Source organism: Gadus macrocephalus, chromosome 18 (genome assembly GCF_031168955.1).
Source record: "Gadus macrocephalus chromosome 18, ASM3116895v1".
NCBI lineage: Eukaryota > Metazoa > Chordata > Actinopteri > Gadiformes > Gadidae > Gadus > Gadus macrocephalus.
This window is the reverse complement of record NC_082399.1, coordinates 3,410,370-3,425,156: the sequence shown is the minus strand read 5'-3', so window position 1 is coordinate 3,425,156 and position 14,787 is coordinate 3,410,370. Positions and strand designations below refer to the sequence as shown.

Here is a 14,787-nt window from a genome sequence, read left to right as displayed (position 1 = left end):
GGCACTATGCATGCCCGCAGCCGCGGGTTCGATACTCTCTCTCTCTCTCTCTCTCTCTCTCTCTCTCTCTCTCTCTCTCTCTCTCTCTCTCTCTCTCTCTCTCTCTCTCTCTCTCTCTCTCTCTCTCTCTCTCTCTCTCTCTCTCTCTCTCTCTCTCTCTCTCTCTCTCTCTCTCTCTCTCTCTCTCTCTCTCTCTCTCTCTCTCTCTCTCTCTCTCTCTCTCTCTCTCTCTCTCTCTCTCTCTCTCTCTCTCTCTCTCTCTCTCTCTCTCTCTCCCCTGCATTATAATGCGTGTGATTGTGGATTGCATGAGTTATAATATGCAAGGTCCATGGCAAGGTCCATATGGTCCATGGCTGGTTTATGTCCAGGGCCCGTGCTCATGTTAATCCGTCCTTGATTACCAGTATCGATAGTGAAGTCTTATGAGGTAAAACAATATGTGGGGCAGAAGGAGCAAGAAACTGACTCAAGTTTGATTGCTCTTTACCTAAGAAATGGGATCAAAGGCCAAAAAAGGTTTCTAACCTATATTAGTCATGCCTTTTAGGAGTAAAGGCTCAGTTTTGGTACCACATCGATGCAACGCAAGGGGGTTTACGGACCTATTACGTCCTTGCGGGACCCTCCTTGCGTCCACCGCAAGGGCCGGGCGCGCGCCTCCCAAAAATTGTAATCTTGCGTCGAGGCAACGCAGCAGCAAGGGCTGTGATTGGTCCACCAACTAAAGCCCAACGCAGAAGCAAAACACGTTTACGACTGCCTCGAGCCGTCTGCGTTGTCACTGCATTGCGTCGACGTGGGACCATGACTGAGCCTTTATATGTCTCGTATTGTTGATGCTCGCCTGCCAATGGATTTGCCCCGCTCAACAATTAATTCTTTAACTTCCAGCATGACGGGAGATCGCCTGGGGCTCTCTTGGCTCAGCGAAAGTGTCTTTGGCCGCGACCCCCCCGCCCGCTGAAGCAATGACGTCTTTCGAGGAACAGTTCATTGGAGATACGTACGGCCGAGAGGACATCCCACCACAGAGCGTGAGTCCCTCCTCCACTCTAAAGGGTTTTCACGACTGTTTCATCTCCCGCGGGTAAGACCTAATGGTTATACTGGTTTATCTGTTGGCCTAGAGCAGGGGTCACCAACCTTTTTGAACCTGAGAGCTACTTCATGGGCACTGAGTCATACGAAGGGCACCCAGTTCTATACACTCTTCTGAAATAACAAATTTGCTCAGTTTGCCTTTAGTTATATATTACTATTGATGATAAATGATACTCATCTATGTGAAGACATCTTAATTAATTAAATCATGTTAATGATTTCTCGCAATAATTATCAACAATGACTTAAAAAAGGTGGGAAAGAGTTGTTCAAGAATGAGTAGTGCTATTTTTAGAACAGGCCTGCGGGCGCCTCATGTGGTCCTTGCGGGCGCCATGGTGCCCGCAAGGACCACTGTGTTGGTGACCCCTGGCCTAGAGACTGTCGCATGTACGTTGCCCCATAGGAGTGTCTCCAGGCGACAACGCGGTCGGGCGGGAGTTGCATATTGTGTATTTTGCTTGTGTGTGTGTGTATGAGCCACAGTAAATCCACTGCGGGTCTATCTGTAACTGAATTAATTTGGAATGTAGATTGTTTACATTCACCCGCTTCATTGTAACGACAACAGCAGTACCCCCTCTCTGTACCCCCAGACCTGCACTGACACCCTCACCAGGAAGTGGTCGTCCACCGGCTTTAATGGAAGTTTTCTGGCATCCATTCCGGTTCTCCAGTGGGCCAAGGACGTCAATCTCCAACAGTACCAGCGCCTGAAGCAGTATGGCGGTACCTACGGATGGGCATCGATGGACTATGAGAGTAAGAAGTGTGTGTGTGTGTGTGTGTGTGTGTGCGCGTGCGCGTGTGGTGAATATACCTTCTTGTCTCAAGAAACTGCTCAATACTTGATGAGCAGGGAATTTGGCTTGCGGCTTGAGGCAGGGATCTGAACGCTCACTCAGCCAGCAGTTGTGAACTGTACAAATATTTTCTGTTAAGGCTTCAAATCAACACCGTATTGTCATGGAACCCGCCAGAAAGGCCTCCTTCACAGCTCCGGTTCGAGTCACGCTTACGTTCCTGAGACCGCCCACCGGCACTTAGGATACCGATATTTACTTTACTGCAGTCTGCTTGTTATCCATGTACCCACTCGGACGGCTGTAAAGTGTGTTTGTATTAAGGTATGAATGTATATTGCCCCCTTTTGTCACATGCCTGGTTAAAACCTTTTTCTTTTTTTTTAAGCAAGAACCAACGGGAACTCCATGTAGGGTTAATGAGGTATTTATTTTTATTACTGGCCATAAGTAAAATGACAGTCGGGCAAAAACATAAAACTTCAAGCGTAGAAGCAATTTTCATTTAAGAGAACTTGAACCCTATAATGTTGGTTAACAAGGAAAAACGTTTGCGGCGTAATAAACCAGCAAGCAGGTAATAAAACATTTCGCCCCTGAGGTATTGTCAGGTCATCATTTCTCGGGAAGAAAGCTTTATCGAAGAGATGTCCTTTTGCAAACAAACCCAATGGCTCTCCATCAACGGGTGGGTTTATTAGGTAGGCTTATTTAGTAGTTTTCTTAAATAAACCCAATGGATCCCCCTTATATGTTTTCTTCAGCAGATTATGTTTGTAACAAAACAGGAAGCAAGGTAGTAGCACCTCTGGATCCCTGATACCGTGCAACCCGATGCACTACTGTCGCCTCTAGCTATTTCCATCGTAACTCTGAGTCAAATCACCGATGAGCGTTCTGGCAGAATGATACGGGAAGCTTGTCCGACTCTGAACCGACACACTCTCCCCCCCCCCCCCCGACAGCACTGAACGCCACGCTCTCCGTCCTCAACCGGACGGCCAACCACCAGATGTTTGACGACTGGCAACTCCGTCGGAAGGGCTCGCACTGCGTCCGCTGCGCCGTGGTGGGCAACGGGGGGATCCTGAATGGTTCCGGCAAGGGCCGCGAGATCGACGGCCATCACTACGTGTTCAGGTACGTAATATCTATATACATATCTCTATAAATATCAATATGTGTATGACAGCCATCACTGCGTCTTCAGGTACGTAATATCTATATACATATCTCTATAAATATCAATATGTGTATGACAGCCATCACTACGTCTTCAGGTACGTAATATCTATATACATATCTCTATAAATATCAATATGTGTATGACAGCCATCACTACGTCTTCAGGTACGTAATATCTATATACATATCTCTATAAATATCAATATGTGTATGACAGCCATCACTACGTGTTCAGGTACGTAATATCTATATACATATCTCTATAAATATCAATATGTGTATGACAGCCATCACTACGTCTTCAGGTACGTAATATCTATATACATATCTCTATAAATATCAATATGTGTATGACAGCCATCACTACGTCTTCAGGTACGTAATATCTATATACATATCTCTATAAATATCCTTGTGTCTATACGACAGCCTTCACTACGTGTTCAGGTACGTAATATTATCTGTATACGTATCTCTATAAATATCCATGTGTCTATATGACAGCCATCACTACGTCTTCAGGTATGTAATATCTATGTACATATCTCTATAAATATCCATGCATCTATACGACAACCTTCACTACGTGTTCAGGTACGTAATATATATATCTCTATAAATATCCTTGTGTCTATATGACAGCCATCACTGCGTGTTCAGGTACGTAATATCTATATACATATCTCTATAAATATCCTTGTGTCTATATACGACAGCCTTCACTACGTGTTCAGGTACGTAATATACATATCTCTATGAATATCCATGTGTCTATACGACAGCCTTCACTATGTGTTCAGGCATGTCATATCTACAGTACATACATAAATATCCATATGTCTATATGACAGCCATCACTACTTGTTCAGGTACGTAAAATCTATATACATATCTCTATAGATATCCATATGTCTATATGACGACCATCACTACGTGTTCAGGTACGTGACATCTATATCTATATATTCTATATAAATGTTAATGTCAATATTTCCGATTCAACTTTATTGTCATTGTGCAAAGTACAGTGTCAACGAAATGTAGTTGGAGATCTAAATAGAAGTGCAAAAGAGCAATTAAGGTGCAGGTTTAACATGAATTGTCATATCGTGCAACACAGCAGCAAAATTAAAGTGACCTAGTGAGGAATGAGCAGCATAAGATGGGTATAATGGATAAGAGCAGCATAGATGGACAGTTCGTTAGCGGTGAAGTTATCGGACGCAGTAAGTACCATGTGAGTACTATATGAATTAAATACATCTCGCTTTCTATCTTTTTCCTTAAGGACGAACGGAGCTGTCCTCAATGGTTTCCAGAAGGACGTGGGCAGACGCACCACCCACTACACCTTCTCCACCAACACCTTCAAGAACTCCATGAGGAGCTACCGTAGACAGGGCTACAGCGGGCCACCGCTGTCCAAGGTCAGGAACCCGCCAGGCCAGCACCTCCACCCTCACACCACTGCCACCACCACCTCCACCCTCACACCACTGCCACCACCACCTCCAACATCATACCATCACCACCACCTCCAACATCATACCATCACCACCACCACCACCACCACCATCACCACCACCTCCAACATCATACCATCACCACCACCTCCAACATCATACCATCACCACCTCCACCACCACCATCACCTGCACCTCCACCCTCACACCACTGCCACCACCACCTCCAACATCATACCACCATCACCACCACCTCCACCCTCACCACCACCTCCACCACCACCATCACCTCCACCTCCAACATCATAACACCATCACCACCACCTCCACCCTCACCACCACCTCCACCACCACCTCCACCATCACCTGCACCTCCAACATCATACCACCATCACCACCACCTCCACCCTCACCACCACCTCCACCATCATCACCACCATCACCACCATCACCACCACCTCCACCACCAGCTCCACCACCACCATCACCTCCACCTCCACCCTCACCACCACCTCCACCACCACCATCACCTCCACCTCCAACATCATAACACCCTCACCACCACCTCCACCCTCACCACCACCTCCACCATCATCACCACCATCACCACCACCTCCACCACCAGCTCCACCACCACCATCACCTCCACCTCCACCCTCACACTACCATCAACATCACCACCACCATCACCATCACCTCCACCTCCAACATCATACCACCATCACCACCCCCTCCACCCTCACAGCACCTCCACCATCATCACCACCATCACCATCACCTCCACCTCCAACATCATACCACCATCACCACCACCTCCACCCTCACAGCACCTCCACCATCATCACCACCATCACCATCACCACCACCTCCACCATCACCATCACACCACCATCACCACCACCTCCACCCCCACACCATCACACCACCATCACCACCACCTCCACCATCACCATCACACCACCACCACCACCACCTTCACCTCCACCATCACACCACCATCACCACCACCTCCACCATCACCATCACACCACCACCACCACCACCACCACCACCACCACCACCATCACCATCACCACCACCTCCACCATCACCATCACACCACCACCACCACCACCTTCACCATCACCATCACACCACCACCACCACCACCTTCACCTCCACCATCACCATCACCATCACCACCACCTCCACCCCCACACCATCACACCACCATCACCACCACCTCCACCATCACCATCACACCACCATCACCACCACCTCCACCATCACCATCACACCACCACCACCACCACCTTCACCTCCACCATCACACCACCATCACCACCACCTCCACCCCCACACCATCACACCACCATCACCACCACCTCCACCCTCACACTACCATCAACATCACCACCACCAGATCAAACCATACATTTTGAGCATTGTTCCACTTGAGTCTCATGTTAATGCTTGGGTAGGCGATTTGGAGTAAGCAGCCAGAGTAAGCTAGATTTTAAAAGTATCCAACTGAACAGATCCCACCCCCCCCCCCCCCCCGTTCAGTCCAACATCTAAAGCCACTCTCGTAAAACACATGAATTGCTTACAAGCATTTGCAATAGGTGTGCCCATCCTTGGGGAAGAATCTGGTCATGTTCAGTGAGTACAAAGAGCAGGGTGCACGCGAGTAGGTAGAAAGACTTGCGGGTAAACTTGCTAATCCTTTCATTTGTGCCACAGGGAATGGAATGGAAGGGCTCAATACAGGCCTGTGAAATCCACAGATACCAGATTTGTTATGTCAGAGCATTGTATCTATTGCTTGCTGTCTGGTTGTAAAGAGAAGTTCAACAAATATAGGAAAAAGTGATAAAAAAATCCTCAGCAAACTACCTACCCTAGTTTTAACTGATCACGGTTCAGGCGTCTTCTCCATATATGTCTCCGGTTGGATCCTTTACGTTTCAACGTACACAACAAATGGTATTGGCTAAAAGTTAACATTTCTCTGGAATCGCTTTAGATCACCCCTTTTGATAGAGCACCTAGCTACTGAGTCACTGTCGGGGTTCTGGTACGTTTTGACCGTCTCGGGCCAAGACAATGGCTCGATGATGTCTCTCGCTCTCTCTCTCGCTCTTTCTCGCACTCGCTCCCCTCTCACACCTCCTCTCTGCCATCCCTGCACCGGTCTACAGGAGACGCGCTACGTCTTCCTTCCAGACCACGACCGTGACTACCTGCTGGTGAAAGCTGTTGCCACACACACACCGGTGGAGCGAGGCCGGGATAAAACCAAAACGTAAGCGTGTGCTAGTGTGTGCGATTGTGAACCTTCTAATAAATAATTGTAGTACCAAGGGTCTAACCTATATGCAGCATCTCCTGTTCTCATTAAAATGTACATTGACTACATAAACTGATTTAAGAACCCTTGTGTGAATTGCATAATTTGGATGTTATCTATTGTTATATGATTAATAATTGTTATTAGATTCATTAAATTATTTCTTTATTTTTGTTTGCTTGTTTGTCAATATCTTTTCAGCTTTTGTAATTTGTAATATTAAGGTGTCTGAATATTAACTATAACTATAAAATTGCATCTCATTCTCGATCATTTGCTGTGTATGTTTTCTAGTCCACCGACGTACTTTGGAGAGGATGCGACGGCGGAGAAGCTGAAGATGTATCACCCAGACTTTGTCCGCTACCTCAGGAACAGGTGAGCCAATGCAAAGAAAATATGATGAACAACAGAACAGTGTTTACATGTACTTAAAACAAAGTGGGTGTGGCAGAAACCTGTACAGGCTTACATGGAAACCACACCCAGAATATATTTTCCTATTAGTATACAAAACCCACGCACGTAAGTACATTGTTTTGACAATGTGAGGTTTGAGGGGGGGGGGGGGGCTTCGAAGATGGTTCTTGTGTTCGTAATGATTGGGTGTTGTTGTGAAGATGCTGCTGTAAAATGCGTCTGGGGAAAGATTTCCTAACACTGTCAGCCCCATTCCCCACCAGTAGGGGGCCTCTTACGCAATAAACCATTCTCTCTTTTTTTTTATATTCTTCTATATACTTATTTTTAAAAATATCCGGTAGGTTCTTTCAATCCCACGCACAGAAGAAAGGATACAGGAGAATCTACCGTCCGTCCACAGGCTCTGTGATGCTGTTGGCGGCTCTGCACACCTGCGACCAGGTAACCAGCTCACATCAAAACAAAGGTGCTCAAAGCGTGTAACTAGTTGTTTGTCTGCGTGATGAATCAGATCGGTTCCCGATAGAATTTCTTTGTTCATCGTTTCAACTCACAAGGTCGTCAATTACTTGCCCCACGAACCCTAACCCTCATGTCTAGGATTGATCTTCTTTGTGGTTTATGATCATCTTTGCCGTGCAGGTCAGCGCCTATGGCTTCATGACGCCCGACTATAAGAAGTACCCGAACCACTACTATGACAAAACCCTAAGCAAAGTGAGATTCTTTGCCAACCATGACTATGGCTCGGAGCTGGAGCTGTGGCAGCAGCTGCACAAGGATGGCCTCATACGGCTGTACATGCGATCGTGAGCCATGGGGACATTCCGGCCAGCGGCACATGGCCTTCGTAGCACTGGGACGAGGTGGTCATTTGGTGGCAGGAAAACTACCGAATGCAATTTTATTTTTATTTAAATATTATGACAAACCGGGCCAATCAGCAGCTACACTGCCTTGACTCTTAACGGATTGTATTCCCCTCTCAAAGCTTGTTTAACATTTGTATTTGGTGAAGGGCTCGCTGTGTACGGGATAATAGTTGTTGGTTTAATTGTTAAGTTAAAAGGTCAAAATTAAGATTTGATGGAAACCCCATGGTGGTTGATCGCTCTAGTGCCTTGAAACTCCAACCTAAGGGTCTGTCTTTTAAGAAACTTAAATTATTACATTATCAGTTTTAAAGCAAGTTCATTGATGTGTAGTCTACGATGCACACTGTATTTTAAAAACATTCTTGTAAAAAGTTGCAAAAGACTCTGAGGATCATCACTATCAAGTTCCAAACCTAAGCGTCTTTCGTTTAACCTCTTAAACTCGAGGTTCCCCAGATTTGGGAAGACTGTGATCACTCTCGCAGTAAAAGGCATACAACACTGCCCTTATTATGTAGAAAGAAGTATCAAATTAAACATGAGAAACTCTGCTACAAGCACATAAGTAATTTTTACACACACCAAACACGACTCAAACACCAAGCATATTAATTAGACCAATTAGACAATTAGAAATAGGCTGGAGCTTAAGAGGTTAAAGGTACCATGGCATGCCACCAGGTGTGGTGTGATTAGCCTTTACAAACCGTTTTGGAAATCTACCCCTTATGACATCACAGGTGGGCGTGTCCACCTGGTGGCATGTCATGGGACCTTTGAAAAAAAAAACGTAATTTATTTCTGTTTAAAAGCAGGTTTATTGTTGTGTAGTCTACGATGCACACTGCATTTTAAGAAAAATATTGTAAAAAGCTGCCAAAGACTCGGAGGATCATCATCGCTGCGGCGATATTTCAACGGATGTGTTTCCCCTGACAACACCGGGAAGGAAACGGCCAACAACCCGTCTGTCCTTTCTCTCCTGGCCGAGCTAGGGGGGTTTCCAGGGGTAACTCTTGTGGAGAGCGGCACGTTGCGGCTGTACCGGCAACCAAACGCTTTTCCAAAGCCACGACGGCGCTGGACCTTGCCTGAAGGACTGAAGATTAGGTTTTTTTTGTGCTGCGAAACAAGAATAACGGTGCCCCCGCGAAAGATACTGTATACAGTTTGACCTGCCAAAGACGAATCAGGGAAGATCTTTTTTATATTGTTGAAGGACTTTCTGGTGTTGAATCAATGGGTGATTGAAGAGATGCGTAGACTAGCATTGAGCACTTTCTTACCGTGATTTTTCAAGTAAAAGAGAAACCTCAAACCTGTTGGGTTAACAGTTTATTTCTCTCCACGTATTGACTGGTAATCCTGTTTTTGTTTGGTTTGAAGAACCAAAGGATAGCTTTGAGCACTAGGGAAGCTTAAAAAAAAGTTCGCAAAAAAGCACATTTTCATCTATATCCCTTTGGCTGATCAATCACATTACATTAATAAGGAAAAATGCAAGAATGAAATAAAGCAATAAAGAAGGATTTCAGTGCCAAATATATGATTTTACAGATGCCATGATAAAAGTCAAGTCAATGTCTTTCTCTCTGTCGTGTGGAAACACCCGCCTGCAACTTGGAATACATTCACTGATGTTCGAATGTGTTGTTGTTGATGCTGATTTCTTGAAGCACTAAACCTAACCCTAATATTGACACCTTTTGGCGGGAATAAATCTTTGCATATTTTGGGATAAAGTCTGCCCCTATGACATTCCCTTAACCTGCCTTTCAATTCAATTCAATTCAACTACCAGCACCTCAACGATTCACATATATATGTACACACACACTACAGTATATAGATTATAGAATATATATCTATGAAGAAGTAACACGGAAGGAGTCTAAGCAGAAGTATTATTCAGGTAATGAAATCAGAGGGGTGGTGTTGGAGGTGAGTCATAACAAGGTCTGACGTGTGTGTGTGTGTGTGTGTGTGTGTGTGTGTGTGTGTGTGTGTGTGTGTGTGTGTGTGTGTGTGTGTGTGTGTGTGTGTGTGTGTGTGTGTGTGTGTGTGTGTGTGTTGAGGGATAAAGAGACCCTGAGTCAGACTTGCAGTGAGACAAGGGAGATTGATGTGTGTAGATGGGCAGGAGGGTGTGTGTGTATGTGGTGTACTGCCTCAGGCTGGCTTCTCCATTCAGGGATACAACGCAGCGTGTGATTGCATGTAAAAAGAACTGGTTTATTTTGGTTTCATATTCAGGTCGGACACGCATACACACATTTCACTTTGAACTTTTCTGATCAAGGCAAGTATCAGAGTTGAGTTTATCCCCTTTTCCAGTGCTGGCCCGTAGAAGTGTAGGCTTCATTAATTCTGGCATCAAAACAGAAAACTTACATCTCTGACGGCTACAAGAAAATAACACAGGTGTCCCTTTTTCATCTAGCGGCGATCTTGGTTCTAACAGTGTTTAGAACCAAGACTGAACTAAGACGGCCCCTCAGTGAGTCGGGGCCGTGGAAAGACTTGCGTGGGGGACCGGTGAAACGGACTCGACACAGTCAGAAATATTTCTTACATTAGTGATCGCACCGTCGATATTCTCAGTCAACTCAAGGTCTCAGTATTTTTCTCTCTCTCTCTCTCTCTCTCTCTCTCTCTCTCTCTCTCTCTCTCTCTCTCTCTCTCTCTCTAATATATACAGTCCTACTCACCCAATTCAAGATTTCCCAGTGAATGAAAATTCCGTTCCAGTTCTCTATCTGTCTCTGCTCCCGCTGTCACTTTAAGATAGGAGGTATGGAGGCTTCAGTGGTCTTGCACCCGTCTGGATGAACTGCACCACCATCCCTCCTCTTCCCTCCTCTCACTTACGACCTCCATCAAAACCGTGGCTCTGGCCAGACCAGACACCTCTCCCCTGAAGTGGCCTGCCCACGGGGGTGAACGAGAGGGCAGCGGCCAGCAGGGGGCGAAAGGACATTGTTAAAGTACCGTCTCCTCCAGACATTAGTCTTTTTCTTTTCAATGGCGGGAGCAGTCGGTTACGTAAAACAATCATTCATAATTAGATGAGTGCTACAAGCAGTGCGACACTATTGTTATTCTTAGGCTTTATTCTTTCTTTCTTTATTATTCTCTACTAATCCCAAATCGAATCGCGCGCTCCTATTCAAGTTTTTGAAGTGGACAGCAAAGGCGTGTGCCAATTTTCGGAAACTTCAACATCTTCAGACTTCGCAATTTGCTCAATTTCTAACTGCTAATCTTCGTTCAAACATTTAACCAATCAACAAATTTTGATCTTCAAATATATCCAAACAGGTTTTCAGATTTTCAGGAACAGCAGATTAATTTCATACCCACTTGCCATATTTTCAGTTGATCTACCAATGAGGTTAGCTAGAGGGTGATATTATAATATAAAAACTGTCTGTCGCAGCAGTGCTGTCATGTGACTGACCCTCCCTGCGAAGGGACAGCTTCGTCTTTCGGTGCAAATTGCTTTTCGGTGCGGCCACCTGCGCCAGACATGTTCTTGACAGAGGTGCGAGACAGGATAAACGAAGAAGGGCTTTCAACAGACCACACCGGCACTAAACTTGTTGTGAATCACGGTTTATTTATTCTCATGTTTTTATCGTTTGCGTTTCATTTTTTTTTTTATCAATGTTGAGGCGATGCATCGAATGGTTGGTTTATTGATCTATACGGCTCTCATCTTTTTTGATCCAACCAGGGAACAGCAGGGTTTGACCTCCTCCTCGGGGCTCCGGTCTTCTCCTATCGCTAGTGAGCTGAGCGGGAGATAGCCTCCTCCTCCTCATCCTCCTCCTCATCCTCCTCCTCCTCCTCCACTTCAAAAACCCTTTAGAGCCGGCAGCTCAGCACACACACACACACACACACACACACACACACACAAACACACACACACACACACACACACACACACACACACACACACACACACACACACACAGCCGGTCTCATTCCAGAGGCTTTGTTTCGGTGTAGTTTGTTGTCAGCCCCGGCTGAGTTATTCTCGCCACGTTGAAGCGCTGTGTAGTCCCCTGGCTCGCAAGGATTTGTGCGAAGCATCTGTTTGAAGTGTATCTAAATGTCTTTGTCTTGGGACAAATGTGTGTAACATTTTCAGAATGGGAGACAACTAATTACACCGTGGGGGGGGCCTGCACAGCTATTCCAGCGTGTTTGACGCACAACAGTTTTGGTTTGAATTCGGCGTTCATTCTGCAGAAGACGGAAACAGGCGCCGCAACGGGCCTGCCTCCGTCCAGATCCAACGCGAGGATGTGTTTACGTCTCGGTATTGATGGGAGGCGGGACTGCGTTAGCCTCCAGCCTCCACCGGGTCCGCATCACAGAGCGCATCCAAAGTGCTTCCTGTGTTTTCAGCCCCGCCTGCAGAATGTGTTATGGCTGTAAGTTAATCAGACCCCCCCCCCACCACCCCCACCCCCGCCCCAAGGACACCGGTCTGTTTGGCCCTGCAGGATCCGGAGAGCTCTCTCACAACATGCACACACATAATTCGCCCAGGTGCGCACACACACAAACACAGGTGCATGCACATACACAGAAACATGCACGCACGCACGCACGCACGCACGCACGCACTCACTCACTCACTCACTCACTCACTCACTCACTCACTCACTCACTCACTCACTCACTCACTCACTCACTCACTCGCACGCATATGTATGTCACGCACAAACACAAACGTAGATACACACGCACCAACGTAGGTACACACACAGACACAAACGTAGGTACACACACAGACAAACGTAGGTACACACACTCGCTCTCTCTCTCTCAACGTGCATGTTAGCATATGTGTGTGTGTGTGTGTGTGTGTGTATGTGTGTGGTTACACACACGCGCACACACAAACACAACAACAGTTGCTCCTAATGACTCCGCTTACGGTTCTCTCATTATTTGGCGGGGCTTTCTGGTTAACATCCCCCCCCCCCCCCCTTTCCCCGCCAGGAAGATGGATTAGCGTTAGCGGTGATGCTAGCCCCCAGCAGGTACAGCTATTAGACGCTAACTCCTCGCGTTTCTCAGGTAGAGTGATGCAGTCTGAGCGGGAGAGCTACCAAGGGCCATAACAGCAGTCACATACCACACACTGAAACAAAATGGCGGCGCAGCAGCATTCAGCACATAGGTGTGCTTATTTCGTTTGATCATATTTGTGTCTCATTTTGTTCGAAGATACCTCAACAGGCTCTACTGGCATACTATTGTCACACCTCAAACCATAACGATGTGTAACAAAAGGATACTTACCTCTGCTTTACTTACTCTGCTGGTATTACAACCAGCACAATTCTCCTTGCATCAGTTTATGAAGACATTCTATGTATATATACATGTTGAAAAAGTTTACAAGAATCTAAGGCATTGATCATATTGAAATGTTGGCTGTTCAACCATGAGGACTGATGGTTGTTACCAGATAATATTCTATACAAGGAGACACCTCGTCTTTGGTTAATGAATTTATTATACACATGTATGTTTATTGTATGTTTAACCTGACCTTCTTATGACTTTTGTTTACTGGAGCATTGGCCCGCAATTAAACTATCTTATGTATGTTTTAGAGTCTCACAACAATGACACCAATCGACAAATGAGTTCATCAGTTCACAGTCTTTAGAGTTCATATAGGACCTGGATCAGGTCCCGCAACAGAAGTACAGACATTTAAACAGACGGGAGGTGTCCATCCACCTGTAAAAACCTACCTCTGTGGCTGTAAACCCTACAGTAAAGTGCAGTTAGATATATGGTCAACTGTGTTAGAGGTAGAGCTGTGGTATAGTGTGTTTTATGAGCTCTTGTGCAGGCGTCTGTGTACATGTATATTTACATTGAGGGCATTTGGCAGACGCTTTTATCCAAAGCGACTTACAATAAGTACATTTGTCAGAAAGAGCAAACAACAATATATCGCTGTCGGAACAGTACGGATGTTCATAGAAACGAGTGCCAAGAACTAACAATCGCTTAACCCATCCTCTGTACAAAACAAAGATGGAAGTACTATTTTTAAGTGCCAAGACGTGAAAATGAACTGCCAGATGTACAACATAAAATGTGTGTGTGTGTGTGTGTGTGTGTGTGTGTGTGTGTGTGTGTGTGTGTGTGTGTGTGTGTGTGGTTCCATTACAAAACCCTCTGGTGGACAATCACACTCTGACCTTTTGCTGACCGTCTGGAGAGAGAGAGAGAGAGAGAGAGAGAGAGAGAGAGAGAGGAGAGAGAGAGAGAGAGAGAGAGAGAGAGAGAGAGAGAGAGAGAGAGAGAGAGAGAGAGAGAGAGAGAGAGAGAGAGAGAGAGAGAGAGAGAGAGAGGTAGGTCTGTCTAAATAACTGAAACGGTAATTTCAGAATACAATATTCTTGAAATGACATGCATTAAATATATCTTTTATATGTACTGATTATGTGTAATGTCGTGGTTCTATAGCACATGAGTTCATCTGTTCTTATGGTGGGGCCGTTGCACTTCCATTTTAAGACGGATGAGGACACCTTTAAAAATAACCGAATGTTTGAACAGAAACCAGAAAC

General features: G+C 45.7%; 1 protein-coding gene across 1 annotated transcript; it reads left to right on the top strand.

The window, feature by feature from the left end:
* The first annotated feature begins 385 nt into the window (after nucleotides 1–385).
* Nucleotides 386–8,860, top strand: LOC132446934 (alpha-N-acetylgalactosaminide alpha-2,6-sialyltransferase 2-like). Its single transcript, XM_060037539.1, has 8 exons — nucleotides 386–1,037; nucleotides 1,701–1,866; nucleotides 2,873–3,047; nucleotides 4,381–4,519; nucleotides 6,736–6,839; nucleotides 7,179–7,262; nucleotides 7,649–7,748; nucleotides 7,950–8,860. Exons 1-8 carry the CDS (start codon nucleotides 972–974, stop codon nucleotides 8,118–8,120), a joined length of 1,005 nt encoding a protein of 334 aa, XP_059893522.1. The 5' UTR covers nucleotides 386–971; the 3' UTR covers nucleotides 8,121–8,860.
* The last annotated feature ends 5,927 nt before the right edge of the window (nucleotides 8,861–14,787 follow it).